The sequence below is a fragment of the Odocoileus virginianus genome, chromosome 2 (genome assembly GCF_023699985.2).
Source record: "Odocoileus virginianus isolate 20LAN1187 ecotype Illinois chromosome 2, Ovbor_1.2, whole genome shotgun sequence".
Classification (NCBI taxonomy): Eukaryota; Metazoa; Chordata; class Mammalia; order Artiodactyla; family Cervidae; genus Odocoileus; species Odocoileus virginianus.
In genome coordinates this window covers 70900963-70924906 of record NC_069675.1, presented here as the reverse complement: position 1 = coordinate 70924906, position 23944 = coordinate 70900963, and the positions used below count along the sequence as shown (strand labels likewise).

Below are 23944 nucleotides of genomic sequence, written 5' to 3'. Positions count from 1 at the left end.
TTTGTCTGGCTTTTAGAAAATCACTCCCAGCAGAACGGGCATGTCAAGGGGCTTTTATATAATACAGATCTATATCATGCATGTAGATCTGTACTTCCTGACCATTACAGTACCAGTATCTCCTGACTCACATGAGAGTTTCAAGTTAAAATTGTGTCGTATGAAATTATTAATTACTATTTGAACAACTGCTATGTCATAGTAAATACTATGGGAATATGAAATAAGCGTATTCCCACCCTTAAGGAACTTAACAGTATTTTAGGAAAGATAGGGAAAATTAGCTGAGAGCTAAGGCCAGAAAATTTATAAAGATTCAAAGATAAGGAGTTTTGATATATTTTAAAATATTGTCATGTAATTATGGGAGCCTAATATACCTTTCCCATTGTAATTTATTCTCTAATCTCTTAAGTAAATAATTTCTCTGGGAAAAAGCTCTTTGTATGGCTATTCCTGAAAAACAATTTAAAAAATATTTTTCATTATTCCATCACTTTTCTTAATTTTAACATTTTCCTGTTGTATTAGGTTTCTTCAGTTTACAAATGATTTTTCATTCATTACATTTCAGGTCAGCTGCTTCCTAATGGTATGTGAAGGAAGCAACTTGATTTTTTTTTTCAGAAAGCCATCTGTATGAGTCTCACTAGCCTGTCTACTTCTGGAACAGCTTTGTACAGACTAACGGTTCTTCAGTGGGCCTCTTACTTTTACCATCCCCAAAGATAGTGTTTCAGTGGATATGACCAAGAAGTTCTCCAGGCAGTCCTAAAGTACAGTCAAGTTTGGGAACAATTACAGAAAGCAGCTATTGCCATCCACTGGTTGCAAGCTTTGTGACTCCCTCTATCTGTAGCACTTGACTTTTGTGTAAGTAGGAGATTGAGAGCACTACCTCCACTTACTCCCTCAAGTGCTGAGGTATATGGTTCTCTTCTGTTTGATTTTTACCTTAACTTTATAAGTTAAACCTTCCAAGGCTTACTTAAAAGACTTTTAGTTTTACTTGCCTATGATTTGTATACATTATGACCAAGGCAAAGCAGGTCTAGATTATTGTCTCATTGTCCAAATACCTAGGCTTCCCATACATGTGATTGAGCCATGGTTTAAAGCATGTGTTTCTAAACCATTGGAATTCTTCTATAAAATAGATTGATTAAAGTGTAATAAGGAACTAATCATTAACATATGAAGTGAAGCAATTTAGAGAGAAATGTAAAGAAATATAATTCAATACCTCTTCTCCATTAGTCATGTCTTAGTGTCCTTCTGCTTTTTTAAGAAAAGAAAAATTTCTCAATAGAAATAACTCTTTTCTTAGAGTTAAATTCACATGACTCTGACTCTAGTGTTGTGGAGATTCTGGACAACTTGCCAAATAGCATTTATGAATTGAGTGCATCTTTTTCTTATATGTTGTATTCAGCAGTATCTAACTGGTAAGAAAAATGTGGTCCATGAAACAGTTACATGGGAATCACCTGTTAAAGATGTTGACCTACTGAATTAAAATCTCAGGTGAGAGCCCACATATTTTTAACAAGCTCTGAAGGTGATACTAAAGTACATCAAGTTGGAGAACTACTGGTCTACTAAGAATGGAGAGAGATGTAAATAGCCTTTGGAGTTTCCTTGCTGCCTTTACTATCACTAATAGCTCTTTAATGGCATAATATTATGCCACTGTATTCTTGATTTTCTGTAAAACTTTGAAAATGTAAAACCTCTATCAGTACAGTTCAGCTGCTCAGTCATGTCCGACTCTTTGCAACCCCATGAACTGCAGCATGCTAGGCCTCCCTGTCCATCACCAACTCCCGGAGTTTACCCAAACTCATGTCCATTGAGTTGGTGATGCCATCTAACCATCTCATCCTCTGTCGTCCCCTTCTCCTCCTGCCCTCAAATCTTTCCCAACGTCAGGGTCTTTTCAGATGAGTCAGTTCTTTGCATCAGGTGGCCAAGGTATTAGAGTTTCAGCTTCAACATCAGTCCTTCCAGTGAACACCCAGGATTGATTTCCTTTAGGATGCACTGGTTGCATCTCCTTGCAGTCCAAGGGACTCTCAAGAGGCTTCTCCAACACCACAGTTCAAAAGCATAAATTCTTCTGCGCTCAGCTTTCTTTATAGTCCAACTCTCACATCCATACATGACTACTGGAAAAACCATAGCCTTGACTAGACGGACCTTTGTTGACAAAGTAATGTCTCTGCTTTCTAATATGCTGTCTAGGTTGGTCATAACTTTCCTTCCAAGGAGTAAGTGTCTTTTAATTTCATGGCTGCAATCAATCACCATCTGCAGTGATTTTGGAGCCCCCAAAAATAAAGTCAGCCACTGTGTCCACTGTTTCCCCATCTATTTGCCATGAAGTGATGGGACTGGATGCCATGATCTTAGTTTTCTGAATGTTGAGCTTTAAGTCAACTTTTTCACTCTCTTTCAATTTCATCAGGAGGCTCTTTAGTTCTTCACTTTCTGCCATAATGGTGCTGTCATCTGCATATCTGATATTCAGGCAAGAAAATTTGTCCTCCATCTGTCTTTTTTCCTGCCTTTAACTTAATTTTTAAAGGCAGCAGCTGGTATAAAATCCTAATATGTATTAAAAACCTTAGTTTTCAGCTGTTTTTGACAGGAACAGCTCGCAGACTTCTTCTTTTTTTTTTTTTTTCCATTTATTTTTATTAGTTGGAGGCTAATTACTTTACATCATTGCAGTGGTTTTTGTCATACATTGAAATGAATTAGCCATGGATTTACATGTATTCCCCATCCCGGTCCCCCCTCCCACCTCCCTCTCCACCCGATCCCTCTGGGTCTTCCCAGTGCACCAGGCCCGAGCACTTGTCTCATGCATCCAACCTGGGCTGGTGATCTGTTTCACCCTAGATAATATACATGTTTCGATGCTGTTCTCTTGAAACATCCCACCCTCGCCTTCTCCCAGAGTCCACAAGTCTGTTCTATACATCTGAGTCTCTTTTTCTGTTTTGCATATAGGGTTATCGTTACCATCTTTCTAAATTCCATATATATGTGTTAGTATGCTGTAATGGTCTTTATCTTTCTGGCTTACTTCGCTCTGTATAATGGGCTCCAGTTTCATCCATCTCATTAGAACTGATTCAAATGAATTCTTTTTAATGGCTGAGTAATATTCCATTGTGTATATGTACCACAGCTTCCTCATCCATTTGTCTGCTGATGGGCATCTAGGTTGCTTCCATGTCCTGGCTATTATAAACAGTGCTGCGATGAACATTCGCAGACTTCTTTTAAAGAGTGCTGACCATTTTATTTTCTAGAATCAAAAATTGAAAACACATTCAGCGAAACAGTATGTGGGAGCTTGCAGCATAAACTATATCAAAGGAGCGGTTTACCACTGAGACTGGGAGGTGAGGGGGTGCGGTGTGGGCACCAGGATCACCTGAGGAACTTCCTAAACTGGGAGGAAGTTCATATAGCTATATAGTTTCGAAAAGCTTCCTAAGTTCAGTTCAATTCAGAATCATTCTTTTAGAAAAAAGTCTAGGTTAAATGCTTCCCTAAGGTGCCTGATAACATTCATTTGGGACAGTTGTTAAACCAGATTTCTAGGTTCTTTGAAGAGTTTCTGGGGTGTCAGTAATAACCACATCAGTAACATCCCTCCTCACTAAGTATTCTAAAACTTTTAGAAATAGACGCAGGGGTCAAGGATCAAAACCTCACAAAGCTAAGTCAGAAAACAAGATCAGAATCTGTGATCAAATGAAATTCCAAATAGTTTTGTCCATGCCTCAGTCTTGGTTATGGAGAAAATTTGGCATGTAGAGCAATCCTTTAAACAATCAGTCCTGTAAAGAATTACAGTTCTCATTGTTGTTCAGTTGCTAAGACATGTTCGACTCTTTGTGACCCCTTGGGCTACAAAACACCAAGACTCCAAGTCCTTCACTCTTTCCTGGAGTTTGCTCAAACTTATGTCCTTTGTATCGATATGCCATCCAACCATCTCATCCTCGGTCATCCCTTCTTCTCTTGCCCTCAATCCTTCCCAGAAACCGAGTCTTTTGCAGTGAGTTGGCTCTTCACATCAGGTGGCCAAAGTATTATTGGAGCTTCAGCTTCAGCATTAGTCCTTCCAGCGCATATTCAGGGTTGATTTCCTTTAGCATTGACTGGTTTGATCTCCTTGCTGCCCAAGGGACTCCCAAGACACTTCTCCAGTACTACAATTCAAAAGCATCAATTATTCTGCACTCAGCCTTCTTTATGATTTAGCTCTCACATCTGTACATGACTACTAGAAAAACCATAACTTTGACTATATGGACCTTTGTCGGCAAAATGATGTCTCTGCTTTTTAATATGTTGTCAAGGTTGGTCATAGCTTTCCTTCCAAGAAGCAAGCCTCTTTTAATTTCATGGGTGCAGTCACCATCTGGAGTGATTTTGGAACCCAGGAAAATAAAAGCCGTCACTGTTTCCACTTTGTCCCCTTCTGTTTGCCATGAAGTGATGAGACTGGATGCTGTGATCTTATGCTCTTTTGAATGTTGAGTTTTAAGCCAGTTTTTTCATTCTCCTCTTTCACTCTTATCAAGAGGCTCTTTAGTTCCTCTTCTGCCTAATGAGTGGTATCATCTGAGGTATATGTGGTATATCTGAGGTTGTTGATATTTCTCCTGGCAATCTTGATTCCTGCTTGTGATTCATCCAGCCCAACATTTTGCATGATATATTCTGTATAGAAGTTAAATATGCGGGGTCACAATATACAGCCTTGGAAACTCCTTTCTCAGTTTTGCACCAGTCTGTTGTTCCATGTCCAGTCCTTACTGTTGCTTCTTGACCTTCATACAGGTCTTAGGAGGCAGGTATTCCCATATCTTCAAGAATTTTCCACAGTTTGTTGTAATACACAGTCAGAGGTTTGGCGTCATCAATGAAGCAGAAATAGATGTTTTTCTGGAATTTGGTTGCTTTCTGTATGATCCAACAAATGTTAGTAAGTTAATCTCTGGTTCCTCTGCTTTTTCTTGATCCAACTTGTACATTTGGAAGTTCTTAGTTCGTGTACTATTGAAGTCTAGCTTGAAGGATTTTGAGCATTACCTCTCTGGCATGTGAAATAGGTGCAGTTGTGTGGTAGTTTGAACACTCTGGCATTGCCCTTCTTTGGGATTGAAAAGAAAACGAAACTTTTCCAGTCCTGTGGCCACTGCTGAGTTTTCCAAATTTGCTGACATACTGAGTGCAGCACTTTCACAGCACCAACTTTTAGGGTTTGAAATAGCTCAGTTGGAATTCCATCACCTCCACTAGCTTTGTTTGAGGTAATGGTTCCTAAGGCCCACTTGACGTCACACTCCAGGATGTTTGGCTCTAGGTGAGTGACCACACCATCATGGTTACCTGGGTCATTAAAACCTTTTTTGTAAAGTTCTTCTGTGTATTCTTGCCACCTATTCTTAATCTCTTTCTTCTCCAGGGGATCTTCCCTACCCAGGGATCAAACCCAAGTCTCTTGCACTGCAGGCAGATTCTTTACTGTGTGAGCCACCAGAGAAGCCTTACAGCTCCAGTGCTCACATCTTAATTCAAAATTTTAGATTGTTATGCAGAGTTGAAGTTATTAATATAAGAGGTATCTTGGTATTGGTCGAATGTGAGTGTGACTCAGGACACAAGTACTTTGGAAGCTACATATTTGTTGTTTGTTTTTTCTTTAGTATTTATTCAGGAAATATTCATTCAGTACCTACTATGTACCAGGCTCCATGCTAGGCATTATCTCACAATAAACTGGCTCCATTTTAGGGTACTGAGCAAAGGTTAATTTGTATTATTAAGTCCTAAACTTATAAATGAGAGTCAGAGTTCATACCTAAATCTGATTCCTAGGCTTTTATTCTTTTCATTGATCTGTACTGCTTTCCTTTTGCTGAGTCTTATTCTGTACATTATTATCCAAAATAAATCATTTAACTTCAAAACTTAAACTGTAGAAAGAAAAAAAAACCTTGAATAATTTTCCTGTATTAAGTTAGTAGAGATTCCTCAATTTTGGAATTTTCATTAATTTAGCGTCTTCCAAATTAAGGCAGCATAATTACCAAAGGACTCTTGATGTTTTTGTAATCCACATAAAGTATCTTAATGCATACTTCAGTCAATTCAGTCATGTCTGACTCTCTGCAACCCTGGTGACTCTGTGCAGTCTGCCAGGCTTCTCTGTCCATGGGATTCTCCAGACAAGAATAATGGAGTGGCTTGCCATGACCTTCACCAGGGAATCTTCCGGACCCGGGGGTCAAACCAACATCTCTTATATCTCCTGCATTGGCAGGGGGTTTTTTACCACTGGCACACCTGGGAAGCCCAAGTATCTTAATGTTCCCATGTTAATGTCAATGTTCTCCGAGATTCTAGTTCTTTCTCACTTTATAGGCCATGTCAATAAGTCAAGAAATTTCTCTCCAAGAAATTTCATTATAAAAGTAAATCTGGATTTCTACACAGGCAAAAACATAAATTAAGATACAATATAAGCATTTGAGAAGATAGGTAAGATTTAAAATCTGTCCTTTAAAGAAAAATTGTAGTAGTTGATCAGTATTAACAAATCAATATTAACCTATTGAGATGAAATTCAAGTTGAAGATCAATTAGCAAGTACGTACTAGATGACTGTATATGCAAAGCATCATACAGTTTCAATGGAGAGTGGAAAACAAGAATGGGACATAGTATTAACTCATGTTTATTCTACCTGAAGAAGAAAAATAAGTGTATAAAAGGTTATATACTCCTACTCAAAGAGCTATAGAAGAGATGTTTAGGAAATAATATATGTATGGAGCTATACTGTCCAATATTGTAGTCACTAGCCACATGCATCTGTTGGGTACCTGACATGTGGCTAGTGTGAGTAAGGGACTGAATTTTAAATTTTATTTAATTCTAAATTTAATTTTCCACATTATGATAGTGACTGATGACTACCATATTGGACAGTGAGCTCAATGGTGAAGAGCCAATGAATGTTTCAACAGAATGATCCTAATGAGAAATAAATACTGATGAAGAAATAGAATGGCATAAGCAAAATAACATGAAATGTATATTGTGTCTTTTCTCACCCTTTATAACTTTCTCATTGTTCCATGCTAATAATTTATCATAATATACCACCTTTTTGTTGTAACTATGTTTTCCAAAATATATTGTCAAAAGATATTGACATAAGGGAATTGTTAATGTTTTTTAGGGTTTTGTCATAACAAACATTTAGCTTATATCCTTATACAGAAATCACTGGTTTTCATTAAAGACTTATGTATCATTTATTATTTCACTAGATACTAAATTTTTCCATATTTTATTTGGTAAATGTGCCAGGATTTGGCTGAAACTGCCAGATGGGTAAGAAATCCTTGCTATTAAGTTTATATCCTGGGTTTGGTACTGAGGGAGATTTATGCAGGGCGTAGATTTCCAGCAGATTATGCCCTCTTCAGTTTACATGGTGTACCCAAGACAATAAAATAGAGCCTGTCGTCTTGTTGCTTAAAGTAATATGTAGCTTCAAAAGTTATCAATTGGTCATTTTGTCTTTTTCATATGTCTTTAAAATGTGATTGAAGCTCTTTCTAAAATGTCTTTGATAAATAGGACTAACATTTATTACAGACTAAATTATAGTAGTCATTTGTGGTAGTAATTCTTGTATTTAAGTGGATATGCTTTTTAACCTTAGTATAGCTGAATCTATCTATTAAATCTTCCTTAAAAAAGAATTCTATTGTATTACTTAAACATTGATGGCATTTTCTTATTTAGTAGTCTGGTGTAGCCTTTACATATTTCATAAATATTTACCAGTAGAGTTAGAGTTTCATCTGTTGTTAATAAAGCTTTAAGACAAAAGTAACTCATGTTGAGTATATAGTGATTCAATTGCCTTAACCTAGGTTTTATTCTGTATTAGTAATCAGAGGCTTTATTATTAATTTGCTTATTGGTAAACTAAATTCAAACATCAAGAATAATATATATGACTATAATAATTTGTCGGGGTGGATCTTATTAATTCACATTACTGAGTGAAAAATTAAATTTGAATTTCAGTTAAAGAGTTCTGCAAGCTAATCAAAACTTGGAGAATTTTGTGCTTTGTTGAAATCTCAATAAAGCTGTTTTTAAAAATCAGCCAGCTAAAGGGGTGGAAAAGCTTGTTAGATAATACTGAAAAGGAGAGGGGAGAAAGTTACTTCTTGGTCTTTTTAATGAACACTTAATAAATTTAAGGAGCTGCCCCGTTACAGGGAAAGATTAGGTTGACTTTTTTGTGGTTTGTGGTTTCTTCATAATCACAACTTCTGTGAGGAGGCACCCATTCAAGTAGAACTGAATTAAAACTTGTCCTCAGACTGTATATTTCACCCTGAATCATTTTTCCCCCTCAGATATCTGCTATCTGCTTTATCTGAACCACACTTTGAGTCTGAGCAGGTAGTAATTGGAAGGACATTTAAATGAGGTTCTAGGTAGAAATAAGGCTTGGTAACTCTCCTCTGCCCAAAGTGTAAGTGTCAGCATTTTAACTAGGTTTCTCTTTTGTTTGAAACAGTGATGACTCGTGGCACTGCCTCCAGCCCATCCTATAGATTCATATTGAATGATGGGACAATGCTTAGCGCCCACACCAAGTGTAAACTTTGCTACCCTCAAAGTCCAGACATGCAACCTTTCATCATGGGAATTCATATCATCGACAGGTACTACTTATTTGGAGAGTTTCATATGAAATAAGTCAGTTCACATATCTCTTCTTAGAGAAGAAAGTTTTATACTCTTGATGGCTAGAAAACCAGTTTTTCATTAGGCACTTAACTAGCATGATGAGAATATAATCAGTATATCCATACTGAGTTTTATAGTTTTGTTGCCTAACTATAGCTTTGTTGTCCAAAAAGGGAGAAAGAAAAGGTGTGGCTGAATATATGCTTTAGGGGTAAAAACCAAAAACTAAAAATTTCCAGCTTTCCATATATAAACTTATGGTCTTATAAAAGATTCAAGTTTATTAGTATTGTTATTTTTAATTTTAAAAGTGCTTTATTTTCATTAAGGCAAAACTCAGTGACTCCTGAGTTCAAGTTGACAGTTTCTCAAGCTATGAATTATTTAACTATCAACTTGAGATATTTGAATGTCACTGCCTCTGATTTGTTCTCCTCTCAAAATGTGTCTTACACTATTATATATGGTAAATTCATGAAACCATTCTTTTATCCTATGAATTATTCAAAACTCTACATTTACAACTATTTAAAATTTAGCATTAAACAAAAACATTTTCCCTCACTTCATCTTTCCCTCATCTGATATATTTGCTTATTGGAACATGGTAATACCAGTCACAAATCTGTTGTAATTATGGATTTGAGTAAAAGAACTTGATGAAAATCTGAATTCAGTATTCTGCTTTTTCTAATTTTAGTTTAATTTATGCTTGTGAGTGGAATTAGCACAGTTCTTTTTTTCATATTGTGATTTCTCTTTCAAAACATCTGCTATGTCTGCATGTCACCCTTTTTAATTTTTACATCAGTGACACAGTGTTTTCCTTACCCAGTCTTCCTGTTTGGAGTTGAAATACTTAAAAGCTATAATGAAGGGAGTCATGAGTAAATACTTCGTAACCAGAAGTGTGGGAAGTTTCTCTTTCCACCAAAAGTCTGATGTAGTGTTAATTATTTGGATTAAATTTTGTAAAGTTTTAAAGTATATGTGTTGGAAGTTTTCTAGGGCCAGGAAAGATTTCTTGCGCATTTAACCATTATCAAATGTATAGTATCTTAAACACTATTTTCCCATGAAGTGTTCTATGTTCTAACATTTCACTGTGGTACTAATAGTCCACTGTTTTCTTTAGTTTAAAGTAATACAAAAGCTTTTTACACGATAGTTTGCAACATTATTGAGGTTAATGGTCTTGTTTTATAATATGCTTCATAAAATATTATAGTGGAAACTAATGAAGATGTCTGAATGTCTTTTCCCCTCTCTAGGGAACACAGTGGTCTTTCTCCTCAAGATGACACTAATCCTGGAATGTCAGTGCCCCGGGTAAACCCTTCCGTCAATCCCAGTATCTCTCCAGCTCACGGTGTGGCCCGTTCATCTACATTGCCACCATCCAACAGCAACATGGTACCCACCAGAGTAAACCGCCAACAGAGCTCAGACCTTCATGGCAGCAGTCATAGCAGTTCTAGCAACAGCCAAGGGAGTTTTGGATGCTCACCTGGAAATCAGATTGTAGCCAGTGTTGCCTTAAACCAGGGACAGGCCAGTTCCCAGAGCACTAATCCCCCTTTAAACCTCAATAATTCCCCTATGGAAGGTACAGGAATATCCCTTGCACAGTTCATGTCTCCAAGGAGACAAGTTAGTTCTGGATTGGCAACAAGGCCCAGGATGCCAAACAATTCATTTCCTCCTAATATTCCGACATTAAGCTCCCCCGTTAGCATGACAAGTACTGCCTGTAATAATAGTAACCGATCCTATTCAAACATCCCAGTAACACCTTTACAGAGTATGAATGAAGGACCCAATAACTCTGTTGGCTTCTCTGCCAGTTCTCCAGTCCTCAGGCAGATGAGCTCACAGAATTCACCTAGCAGATTAAATATACAACCAGCAAAAGCTGAATCCAAAGATAATAAAGAGATTGCATCCATTTTAAATGAAATGATTCAGTCGGACAATAGCTCTAATGACGGCAAACCTCTGGATTCTGGGCTTCTACATAACAATGACAGACTCTCAGATGGAGACAATAAATACTCTCAAACCAGTCACAAACTAGTGCAGCTTTTGACAACGACTGCAGAGCAGCAGTTACGGCATGCTGATATAGACACAAGTTGCAAAGAGGTACTGTCATGCACAGGCACTTCCACCTCTGCCTCTACTAACTCTTCAAGCGGTTCTTGCCCCTCCTCTCATAGCTCACTGACCGAGCGGCACAAAATCCTACACCGTCTCTTACAGGAGGGTAGCCCCTCGGATATCACAACTTTGTCAGTGGAGCCTGATAAGAAGGACAGTGCATCTACTTCTGTGTCAGTGACTGGACAGGTCCAGGGAAATTCCAGTGTAAAACTGGAACTGGATACTTCCAAGAAAAAAGAATCAAAAGACCATCAGCTCCTACGCTACCTTTTAGATAAAGATGAGAAAGATTTAAGATCCACTCCGAACCTGAGCCTGGATGATGTAAAGGTGAAGGTGGAAAAGAAAGAACAGATGGATCCTTGTAACACAAACCCAGCCCCCATGACCAAACCTGCTCCTGAGGAAATTAAACTGGAGTCACAGAGCCAGGTAGGTAATGCTTTACTTCATAGAATGAACATTCCTAGTTATTTTTTCTTTTGTTCTGTTCCATGCATAGACTATATTTGGATTTAGGCTATGTTTTGCCCTTGGAGAAGGCAATGGCACCCCACTCCAGTACTCTTGCCTGGAAAATCCCATGGATGGAGGAGCCTGATAGGCTGCAGTCCATGGGATCGTGAAGAGTCAGACATGACTGAGCGACTTCACTTGCCACTTTTCACTTTTATGCGTTGGAGAAGGAAATGTCAACCCACTCCAATGTCCTTGCCTGGAGAATCCCCGGGATGGGGTCACACAGAGTCGGACACGACTGAAGTGACTTAGCAGTAGCAGTATGTTTTGCCCTATCCACTGGGCACATATTAAAAAATTAGTATCAATGGTTGAAAACCCACAGGATGCCCTCAAAAATTCTCTTTGGGACCTTGGAGGGCTGCAATATTTAGTGTGGCATTCTAAGAAAGTAGATGTTTCTTTCGATAAAGTCAGTTCACATCTTTGAAGATTTTAGAAAAAATGCCTTCCCTGCCCCCTCCTCTCATCTCTCCACCTATTAAATTCGGCTCTTTCAGAGCAAAGCCCAGAAACTGGTATTTTAAAGACTTCCCAGAGAATTCTGATAGGTAACTAAGTTTGGGAACCTCCAATGTAAATGAAATGAGAGAGAAATGTGAGGAGGTGGACACAGCTGCCTACTCTGGCTTGCTTTGCTATTTAATTTTCTTTGAAACATTTTCTAAAGTCATTTTCCTTCTCACTCTAACCACTCTCAACCCCCAGCCACCATCAGATAGCGACTTGGAGTATTCCGGATAGTAGGGTATATAACATGCTCTGAAACAGAAGTAAATACAAATAAACCTTTGTGTAAATTGTTATGGATCAGGAACCTCTGTGTTTAGGCTGGGGTAGCAGGTGGTGAAAAGTAATAGGCAGCTTCATTTATTAAATAATTGCTGTGGATTCTGAAGGAATTTAAGAAAAGCAGAAAATGTGATTCCTCCCCGCTAGAAGCTTACGCATTATTTAGACAGAATATAGACATCTATGAAATAGCTGAAAATGTATTTACAAAGCAGTTTATTAATAAGATTCTTCCTTGTGAAACCAAATTCACACTTAGTATGTATAGATCCTAGAGTGTCTTAAGTCAGCTTTATTTTCTGCCCTCATCTCCCAGAAGCCTCTCTCTTCTCTCAGGCATACTACATTCTAGGTACATGGAAGCCTTTCCTATTCTTGGGATAAGCCATGCCTCTTCTAAGCATCTTCTGCCTTGCTCTCCTTTCTATGTCTGCTGAACTTCTACTCATCCTTTAAACACAGTTCACAATCGTTCACACACAATACACAATCATTTCTGTAAAGCTTCCCCCAGCAGCTCTAGTTAGACATTCTTTTCCTCGAATGCTCAGAGTCTCTGTATTGTCTCTATTTACTATTTGTAATAACACTGTTTTGGTTATTTCTTTACACATGTACTCTTTGAGAAGGTTGTCCTATGTTTCTTGGTACAGCTAAACTAATGTCGTGTTTCTAAGCTGAATAATAGCTTTAAATAACTACATTAAAATTCTCAGTCTTTAAAATTGACTTCACAAGTAACAGCTTTATAAGAAAATGCCATTGTATACTCTCTTGGCACATCTGTTTTGGTGTACATACATGCACTTCTGCTGAGTTTATACCTGGAGATGGAATTACAGGATCATAAAATATGTGTGTGTTCATCTTTAGCAGATAATGCCAGTTTTTCCAGGGTATAAGAATTCCTTCTAGTTGTCCCATGTCCTTATTAATACTTGGTGTTGTGTATCTTTTTAACTTCTAGCCATTCTGGGATCTGTGTAGTGATATTTCATAGTTTTAATCTGCCTTTCCCTAATAAATATCTGGGCTTTCCAGGTGGTGCTAGTAGTAAAGAACCCTCTTGCCAATGCAGGAGACATAGAGATGCAGGTTCGATCCCTGGGTCGGGAAGATCCCCTGGAGGAGGGCATAGCAACCTACTCCAGTATTCTTGCCTGGAGAATCCCATGGACAGTGGAGCCTGGTCGGCTACAGTCCATAGGGTTGCAAAGGGTTGTACACTATTGAAGCGACTTAGCACACAATAAATATTTGTTGGTCATTTGGATGTTTTCTTTTGTAAATAGTTTGTCAAAGTGTCTTGCCCATTTCCCCAATATGTTATACTTTTCCTATTGACGTGTGAGAGTTCTTTACACATTTTGGGTGAGTAATTTATTGGTTATATATTTACAGATGTCTTCTCTATACTGTGCCTTGCCTTTTCTCTCTGTTAATGGTGCTTTTTGATGAAGTGAAGTTCTCCATTTTAATGTAGACTCCAAACTGTCAGTTTTTTCCTTTTTGATTAGTACTTTTTTCACATGCCACAAAAGATGTGTTTAAAAATAGTCATAATAGTTTTACTTATATTAGCCCAAAACCAGAAAAATTCCCAAATCCATCACTAGAATTGGTAAATATATATTGTAGCATATTCATACAATGGGATACTATTCAGCAACAGAAACCAAATGCACTATTACTACCTGGAACAGCATGTCTAAACTTCAGAAATGTAATGTGAAAGAAGCCAGACATTTAAAAAAATATGTACATATAATTCTACAATCTAGGAAGAAATTTTAGTTGAATTAAGTAATAAAACCCAAACAGCTAGACATTTTATGTTTATGAATTATCTTAAGGTAACCATTGTGGAATAATGTTGTGAAATAAAGGTCAGTTTTCTCCTGTGCCTAGCCACAGACAGATGTAGGAACTCCCTACTTATGATAGAAAATACGTTTCCTACTCTGTTAAGTCTTTAAATGGGAAGTGACTTTTCTGGGATGTTTGAAGCTGCTGCTGCTAAGTCGCTTCAGTCGTGTCTGACTCTGTGCGACCCCATAGACGGCAGCCCACCAAGCTCCCCAGTCCCTGGGATTCTGCAGGCAAGAATACTGGAGTGGGTTGTCATTTCCTTCTCCAATGCATGAAAGTGAAAAGTGAAAGTGAAGTCGCCTTAGTTGTGTCCAACTCTTAGCGACCCCATGGACTGCAGCCCACCAGGCTCCTCCATCCATGGGATTTTCCAGGCAAGAGTACTGGAGTGGGGTGCCATTGCCTTCTCCGTATTTGAAGCTAATATCATTAAAAAAAATTTTCACAAACTTTAAGAAATTATTTTTTAAAAGTATGTCAATGTAAATATATTTTTTACTCCTTCATAAAGTAAGCCATTTTATAAAATTTTGAAAAATTTGACCGGTGAAAAAAATTTGAAAAATATGACTGGTAAAAATCACTTATGATGTTATTGTCATAACACAGTACTCTTGATATCTCTTTCCAGTTCAATCTTTTTCCAGTGTGTACATTTTATACCAAAATATAATAGATAAGCCCCATATGTATGTTGTCTTACATCCTGCAGTATATCAGTACCATAAACTTCCACATTTTGTTCCAGTGTTAGATCATGCTATTTCATTGAGGCCCCAGTCTTTCTAATGATTTCTTCTTTCTTCATTCTCTCATAGTCACACTCAATTCATGTATTTTAAAGGAACAACTTGTTTTCTACTTTCTTTCAGGTGAAAGTGTAGAATGTGTTTCCTCTAACTTTGGTTTCCGTTCTTAGTTTACAGCTGACCTTGACCAGTTTGATCAGTTACTACCCACGCTGGAGAAGGCACCACAGTTGCCAGGCTTATGCGAGACAGAGAGGATGGATGGTGCAGTCACCAGTGTGGCCATCAAATCGGAGATCCTGCCATCTGCACTTCAGTCCACCACTGCCAGGCCCACTTCCAGGCTGAACAGTATGTGTTGGGGACAGAACTTCATTTTAAATGTTTAGTGATGATATGGATTAGAGCTTTGTCTCTCATAATTATTGCACAGACCTTTTTTACTGGGACTGAAGTATCTTTTCATTAATACCACAGTTAGTAGTATATAATTGACTTTATATATATGAATGTCACTCATCTTGTGTATTTTAAGTTATAGTATTGCTTCTACTTTTTGATAGGTAATTTTAAGGTGAGCAGTTGATATTAAGAAGAGTAATTTTATGTTCTTACCCAACCCTCCCATAGTAAGACTTTCAGAAGTATAATGTTGGGTCAGATTATGTTTCCAGAGTGTCTTTCTTGAACACTAGTTCCATAAATTGTGAAGAAAAGGATTTTGTGCTGACATACACTGGGCAAATGCTTCATGACACATATACCATTCCTTAGTGTATATTAGAGGTTTTATGAAGTCCTGTGTTAGAGAAACCAGTTTGCTTTTCAATTTTTTTGCTTTGTCTTCATGCCAGTTTCTTTTTTTAATTCTTAAAAAATTACACATTTTTTAAAGTTTACACTCCATTTGCAATTATCATAGAATATTGGCTATATTCCCCATGTTGTATAATACATCCTTGTTGCCTATCTTACAATTTAAATTTAAATTAAATATTTTTTTAACCCAACATTTACCAAACTTTTCTTGATTATGGAATTCCTTTTGTTAAGTAGTATGTGTTACCCCACAGAATGAGTTTTTCATGGAGACACCTGTGTTGAAATAGGTCATGACTGCTCTCACCCATGTTACTTTCCTACTTAAGAGACACTTTGAATAGTATATTTCCAGTTCATGAAGCTAGAGCTATCAGATTATTTTCACCTGTCAGATTTGAAGTTGAAAAAAATAGTCGTGATAATTCCATTGTGTGACCTTGAAAGTAAGGGAAACAAACCAGCTCACTTTCAAATTTTGCCTATGCCTCATCTCATGGGACCAGATGTGGGGCTTGTTTATTTCAATCATACCTCAGCTTTTAGCTATCATGACACAATTCCTGAAAGCTTTGGAAAGCTAGGCATTTGGAAAGAAAAATCTCAAATCATCTCTGACATTTTGGGAAGCAGTTTTTCAGCTGAGCAGAACACTAGATGAGAGCAGGAGCCTAGGTTCAAGTCTCACATTTTCCATTTATTATTAATAACAGTTATACCTTCAGCAAATGAATTTTCTGAGCCTCATTCTCTTTATCTACAAAACAAGGATTTGTTGTTGTTCAGTTGCTTAAGTCGTGCCCGACTCTTTGTGACCCCACAAACTGCAGCACGCCAGGCTTCCCCGTCCTTCACTATCTCCTGGAGCTTGCTCAAACTCATGTCTGTTGAGTCAGTGATGCCACCCAACTGTCTCGTCCTCTGTCGTCCCCTTCTCCTCCCGCCTTCAATCTTTCTCAGCATCAGGGTCTTTTCCAATGAGTCAGCTCTTTTATTATTATAAAATAAGAATTAGATGAAATGATTTCAGAAGTCTTCTAATTGAAATTAGACTCCAGACCCTGGGATATTAGGGACAGGTGGGGAAACAGTGAGGTGTAAGGCTAAAAGGAGATAAAATAAGAGTTTGTGAACTGGTTGGTTCGATCCTGGTCCTTCCCCTTCTGATGTGGGAAACTGGAGGAGTTATCTTGAGAGATAGCACATGGCCAAAAGAAGATGTTGGGATGTGGGTATTTATGGGGAAATCCCTAAAGTGCAAAGGTCATGCTGCCATCTTAAATATCCAACAGTGGGACTTATCTGGTGGTCCAATAGTTAAGACTCCATGCCTCCAATGCAGGGGGCACAGGTTTGACCACTGCTCAGAGAACTAAGATCCCACATGCCAAATGATATGACCAAAAAATAAAAATAAATAAAATAACAGTAATAAGCGTCCAACGGTGAAGGCTACAAGCAGGCACAAGCCTTACACAGAACCCAACCAGACAATGTTTTAGAACAGTGTATCTGTTTAGAACAAACACAGCCAAAGACCATCAAGACTTGAAGCCTGTAACATAAAAGAGAGCAAACTAACCAGACAAAAAGAGTATACAGTGGAAATATATAATGAGTGTATAGACTAACAATTTTTGAAAAGATACATCATCCATGAGTAGCATCAGAAGAAAAAAAGTACAAAAGAAAGGACTTTTGGAAATTAGATATCAGAAATTTTTAAGTTTCAAGAGAAATATTAGAGAATAAGGCTGAGAAAATCTTTCAGAGAAAGCAAAAGACAAATAGAAAGTAGGCAAGAAAAAGTTAGGTTGACCTACGAGGGCCAATAGCGATTGATAAAAATTTCAGAAACAGTGAGGGGGGAAAAGAGCTTTCCAGGTGGCACTAGTGGTAAAGAACCTGCCTGCTAGTGCAGGAGACACAAGAGACACGGGTTCAATCCCTGGAGAATCCCATGGACAGAGGAGCCTGAAGGGCTATAGACCATAGAGGGTTGCACAGAGTCAGACACGACTGAAGTGACTTAGCATGCAGCATGTATAAGGGGGGGGGAATGGAAAAGAAGATATTTTCAAACCAAAAAAAAAAAAAGAATTTTCTAGAACTGAAGGACATAATTCTTCAGAGTGAAATGATTCAACAAGTATTCAACACACACACACAAAAGACCTGTACCAAAACTTATTATCATGTAATTCTAAAACATCAGAGATAAAGATTCTAAAAGCTTGCAGAGAGATGTGAATTGTATGCAATGAATTGTAATGACCAAAACTTGGAAACTATCAAGCCACAGAAAGACATGGAGAAACCTTAAATGAATATTGCTGACTGAAAGAGGCCAACCTGAAAAGGTTACGTACTTTATGATTCCAACTCTATGGCATTTTGGAAAAGACAAAACTAGAGACAGTAAAAAGATTAGTGATTGCCAGGGAGAGGGATAAATCAATGGAACATGGGTAATTTTTAGAGCAGTGAAACTATTCTGTGTGATACTGTAATGGTGGATACATGTTATTTTACATTTATCAAAACCGCTAGAATGAGCAACACAAAGCGTGAACCCTAATGTAAACTGTGGGCTTTATTTAATGAAAATGTGCCAATATTCATCAATTCTAGCAAATACACCACACTAATGTAAGATGTTAATAATAGGGGAAACAGCCCAATCTAAAAAATGGGCAAAGAATTTTAAAATATACTTCATAAAAAAAGATATGAAAGTTGGAAGTAAGCACATAAGAAGATGGTCAGTCATTTCTCCAAGGAAGACATACAGATGGCTAACAAACACATGAAAAGATGCTCAACATCACTCATTATCAGAGAAATGCAAATCAAAACCACAATGAGGTACCATTACACGCCAGTCAGGATGGCTGCTATCCAAAAGTCTACAAGCAATAAATGCTGGAGAGGGTGTGGAGAAAAGGAAACCCTCTTACACTGTTGGTGGGAATGCAAATTAGTACAGCCACTATGGAGAACAGTGTGGAGATTTCTTAAAAAGCTGGAAATAGAACTGCCATATGACCCAGCAATCCCACTTCTGGGCATACACACCAAGGAAACCAGATCTGAAAGAGCCACATGCACTCCAATGTTCATCACAGCACTGTTTATAATAGCCAGGACATGGAAGCAACCCAGATGCCCATCAGCAGACGAATGGATGAGGAAGCTGTGGTACATATACACCATGGAATACTACTCAGCCATTAAAAAGAATTCATTTGAATCAGTTCTAATGAGATGGATGAAACTGGAGCCCATTATTCAGAGCGAAGTAAGCCAGAAAGATAAAGACCATTACAGTATACTAACACATATATATGGACTTTAGAAAGATGGTAACGATAACCCTATATGCAAAACAGAAAAAGAGACTCAGATGTATGGAACAGACTTGTGGACTCTGGGAGAAGGAGAGGGTGGGATGTTTCAGGAGAACAGCATTGAAACATGTATATTATCTAGGGTGAAACGGATAACCAGCTCAGGTTGGGTACATGAGACAAGTGCTCGGGCCTGGTGCACTGGGAAGACCCAGAGGGATCGGGTGGAGAGGGAGGTGGGAGGGGGGACTGGGATGGGGAATACATGTAAATCCATGGCTAATTCATATCAATGTATAACAAAAACTACTGTAATGATGTAAAGTAATTAGCCTCCAACTAATAAAAATTAAAAAAAAAAAAAAAAAAAAGAAGATGGTCAGTGTTTTTAACCATCAAGGAAGTGAATTAAAACTATAATGCAGTACTGCTACATACTCATTGAAGTATCCAATATTTTAAAAACTGACAAAACAAAATGATGGCAAAGATGTGGGGCAACTTGAACTTTGGTGTTGCTGGTAGCAATGTAAAAGGGTAAAACAGATTTGCAAAATTGTTCAACCATTTCTCTTAAACACATTTTTGCCATGTGACCTGACAATTCAGCTATTAGTTACTGGAGACAGAGCCAAATGAAAGCATGTGTTCAAACTTGACCACAAAAATTCACAGAGCTTTATTCATGATAGTCTCAAGCTGGAAACAATTTGAATGTTCATCAACAAGGAAATGGCTTATTTATAAAATGAAGTACTGCTCAGCAGTGAAAAGGAAGGGACTGTTAGTATGGGGCATGAATTAGTCTCAAAAATATGATGAGTGAAAAAAGTAAAGATCATTGGTTGCCACTGGTGGGGTAAAAGTAGGGAAGATTGATAGCCAAAGAGCTTGAGGAAATTTTTAAAGGTGATAGAAATATTCTGTATTCCTGGTTGAGATGGAAGATTATATATGGGTTTATACTTTTGCCAAATTTATTAAACTGTACACTGAAAATCAGTGCATATTATTTTATATAAACTCTATATTAATAAAATTTACTTTAGAAATACCAGAGGTTAGAATGATTTTTGACCTGTAATCAGGCATCCAACTTCCAGTAGTTGTGAAGGTGAAATAAAGACATTTTTGGATATAAAAGGGCCCAAATACTTGCATAGTATGTTTACCTTCTCTAGTTAAGGCCCTTGAGGATATATTGGGTTGGCAAAAAGTTCATTCGGATTTTCTGACAAACTTTTTTGCCAACCCATACTTCAGCAAACAGGGAGAAAACCAAAAAAGAGAGGTTTACCAGGTCCAGGGAAACAGAGAATCTGAAAAGAAGTCCAGGAATGATAGGTGATCAGCCAGATTAGAGAACAACACATGTAAATTGGAGTAGCAGGCCCAAGTCTTCTGAAAAGACAGCCTCCAGGGAAGAAATGAAATCTCTCTCTGAGTTTATAGAAAAGGTTATTGATAGATTTATGTCAAAAATGTTGAAGCATCTGAAAAAGTCTCCTAGAAAAGAAGGAAAATGAAAAAAATAAACTAATTGTTAAGAAAAATGAAAGCATGATATAAGGAGGGATGTTTGTACACAATATGACTTAGCAGTAAGTAATATTTGCATAGTCCTAAGAATCTAAACTGAACTGAAGAATCTAAATATTAACATTTTATTAAAAAAAAAAAAAGCAGTGATCTCTGTTAGGGAATTGGGAGCATAGGAGGTAGTAAGAGTGGTAGATGTGAGAGAACTGAAACTCCATCCATCATGATGGGGCGTCAGAAACTTAAAATAGAGATATTTTAGAAATAATGAGGCTGATGCCAAAGAAAACAAAGTTGTGAATGGTTGTCTCTGTTGAAAGGGGAGTAATCAAAGGGTCAGAAGGGGCAAGACAGAAAACTACTCTTATTCATAGACCTTTTGGTTCTGACTTTTAAAGTTCTGTATATGTGTTAATTTGATGAAAATTAAAGTTAATAAAAATAGAAAGTGTCTTCTTGCTCTCCAGTCTCTGAAAGTGGAATGTTTTTCATTCATAATCCCTCTTGACTCAAATAGCTCTTTTTTCTCTCTTGAGATTTCCTTCCCTGAATACAGCTTTATGTACATGTGCTCAGTCAGTCAGTCATGTCCAACTCTTTGAGACCCCAAGGACTGTGGCCCACCAGGCTCCTCTGTCTATGGGATTTTCTGGGCAAGATACTGGAGTAGGTTGTCATTTTCTCCTCTAGGGGATCTTCTCAACCCAGGGATTGAACCTGCGTCTCTTGCCTCTCCTGCATTGTTGGGCAGATTCTTTACCACTAGCACCACCTAGAAAAGTTTGTAAATAGGCCAGATGCTTGCTCCTTGGAAGAAAAGCTATGACAAACCTAAATAGCATATTAAAAGGCAGAGACATTACTTTGCCAACAAAGGTCTGTCTAGTCAAAGCTATGGTTTTTCCAGTAGTCATATACGGATGTGAGAATTGGACTATAAAGAAAGCTGAGCTCTGAAGAATTGATGCTTTTGAACTGTGGTATTGGAGAAGACCCTTGAGAGTCTCTTGGACTGCGAGGAGATCCAACCAGTCCATCCTAAAGGAAATCAGTCCTGAATATTCATCTGAAGGACTGAAGCTGAAGCTGAAGCTCCAATACTTTGGCCACCTGATGTGAAGAACTGACTCATTGGAAAAGACCCTGATGCTGGGAAAGATTGAAGGCAGGAGGAGAAGGGGACAACAGAGGATGAGATGGTTGGATGGCATCACCGACTTGATGGACATGAGTTTGAGTAAGCTCTGGGAAGTTGTGATGGACAGGAAAGCCTGGCGTGCTGCAGTCCATGGGGTTGCAGGGTAAGACAAGACTGAGCAACTGAACTGAACTGAGTAGATTGTCAGTCGGTTCAGACTGAGCGACTGAACTGACTGAACTGAGGCCAGAATCTGTTAAACCTTATGCTGTAGTGTTGCTGAAAACCAGAAATAGAGAGGTGTAATGAGGTAAATGAAGAGAGGGTGATCGCTGCAGAACTTGTTTCCATACAAACAAGAAAGAAACAAGGGGAAGAAAAAGGAAAAGAGGACAAAGAACTGGAGAAAGAAAAAAGAAGAGGACAACAATATAATAACTCATAAAGGGAAGAGAATAGTCTCTGCCACCTCTAGCTTCTGCACCGTCCACCACTACCTTTCACCCGAGCCAGGCTCTATTATCAAATGGCTGATTCCACATCTTAACTTTGTGCCCAAAGCTCTCTCATAGGACAGTTGAACTATTCACCACTTATTAAAACTCCTGGATCTATCTGCCATGTCACTTATCTTTTCTGTCACACTCTCCTTGCCCTTGCCCATTTGCACTGTATTCTGAGAGAGTCTCTGTGCTAGATTTTCCAGATCAAAACTGAATCTTCAACCATATCCATTCTGCTCCTCAGTCAATCTGTTGAGTTCTTTAAATTGTAGCAATCATGTGTGTGGAAATTTTTTTCATAGAAGTCTGTTGCCTTTTATATATGATAGACTTTTAAATCTGTATTGATAAATTTGGCATCCTTTAGGGTTTGTCCATTTTCTATAACAATCCTTTTTTCTTCAAAGTTTGTTTCTTTGTTAAATTTGCCATCTTTCCTCCCTGCTGTTGACTTTTCTTGAATGTTTTGGTGAACCAGGGCTGTCTGTGCATGTATACGGACTGAAAAAGACCTAGAATGAAACACCGTGGTAGCTAGAGTGACTCTTCAGCTAAAGTGAGAGGCCCTTTTGCTCTGGCAGTGAATGTACCTTCTGATTATAGAAGCCCTGATGCTCAGTTGTTGTGGTGAAGGAGTGGGGGCTGGTGAGAGGGAAATCCCTCGTGGCAGCCCTCGCACCCACTTTGGGAGATTCCCTGGGCAGAACTCCCACACTGAGTCATGTCCTCACCACTTTAATCCCATGGGCAGACGCCAGAGTCAGCTGCACTCAGAGTAGGGCCTGGTGACAGCTGTTCAGTTGTCCTTTAATTATCCCGGCAATCACCCATGGCCTGTTCCTTTACTTGCTCAAATGACCGCTGAGCCTGAAGTTGTTCTGGTGTCCCTCTGAGTAAACTCCCTCTTTTGGAAAATCTCCACTTTTGTCCTAATGTAAGTTTTTTAGTTTAGGTGAACTTCTCCATCAGTTTTATTTTTCATTCTGTTTTGTTTTCATTGTTCTAGTCAGCTGCCATGTTACTTCTTTTACCTCTCCTTCAGCTGTAGATTTATTGTCCACTTTTAATTTCCTTTATTTCCATGAAAACTTTGGGTGTAGAATAAAATAGAGATGGTAAATCTGTCACATTGAACCAAAAATTTTCTGTAGATCTACTTATGTACAAGAAAACTAAGGTCCAAAGAAAGAAAACACACACACAGACAAAAACTTGCCCAAAGTTATCCAGTTAGCGTACACAGAACTGGGATTTAAATTTCAGCTTGCCTGGTTTCAAAACACATTGTTTATAGGCACACACAAACGCGGCAGTGTGACCACGTGACTTAAATAATTTTGTTAGAAATGTAGAGCACATTAAAAGAATTTAGGAAGATCTTGATCAAAACATATATAATGTCCTCTCTTACCAGTACCTTCAAAACCTCTGCCATGTCTTTTTGTCCGTCTTCAAATTCCTATATTTTAAAGGTGGATTTGACTTTTGAAGTTTTGTGAGATAATTTGGAGCCAAATTTGTTGATCCAAAAAGAATAATACTTTTAAAAAATCAGAATCAAAGTTAGATATAATTAGAAGTATTTTCTTGAAGGGCTTGTATACTAGAGAAGACAGTTCTAGAATTCCAAAAATATTTGAACACTGGCAACACTACTGAAGTAAATGAATGACCTCCTGCTCATTTTTTTGTTCTGTGAACATACAC

General features: G+C 38.0%; 1 protein-coding gene across 13 annotated transcripts in view; it reads left to right on the top strand.

Annotated features, from left to right (window-relative positions):
* Positions 1-23944, top strand: part of NCOA1 (nuclear receptor coactivator 1) — a 208772-nt gene that overhangs the window by 144312 nt on the left and 40516 nt on the right. For all 13 annotated transcript variants that reach the window (XM_070450884.1, XM_070450916.1, XM_070450905.1 and 10 more), the window contains 3 exons: positions 8630-8777; positions 10074-11394; positions 15062-15242. In XM_070450884.1, coding sequence (XP_070306985.1) covers positions 8630-8777; positions 10074-11394; positions 15062-15242 — 1650 coding nt within the window. The remainder of the gene's footprint in view (positions 1-8629; positions 8778-10073; positions 11395-15061; positions 15243-23944) is intronic.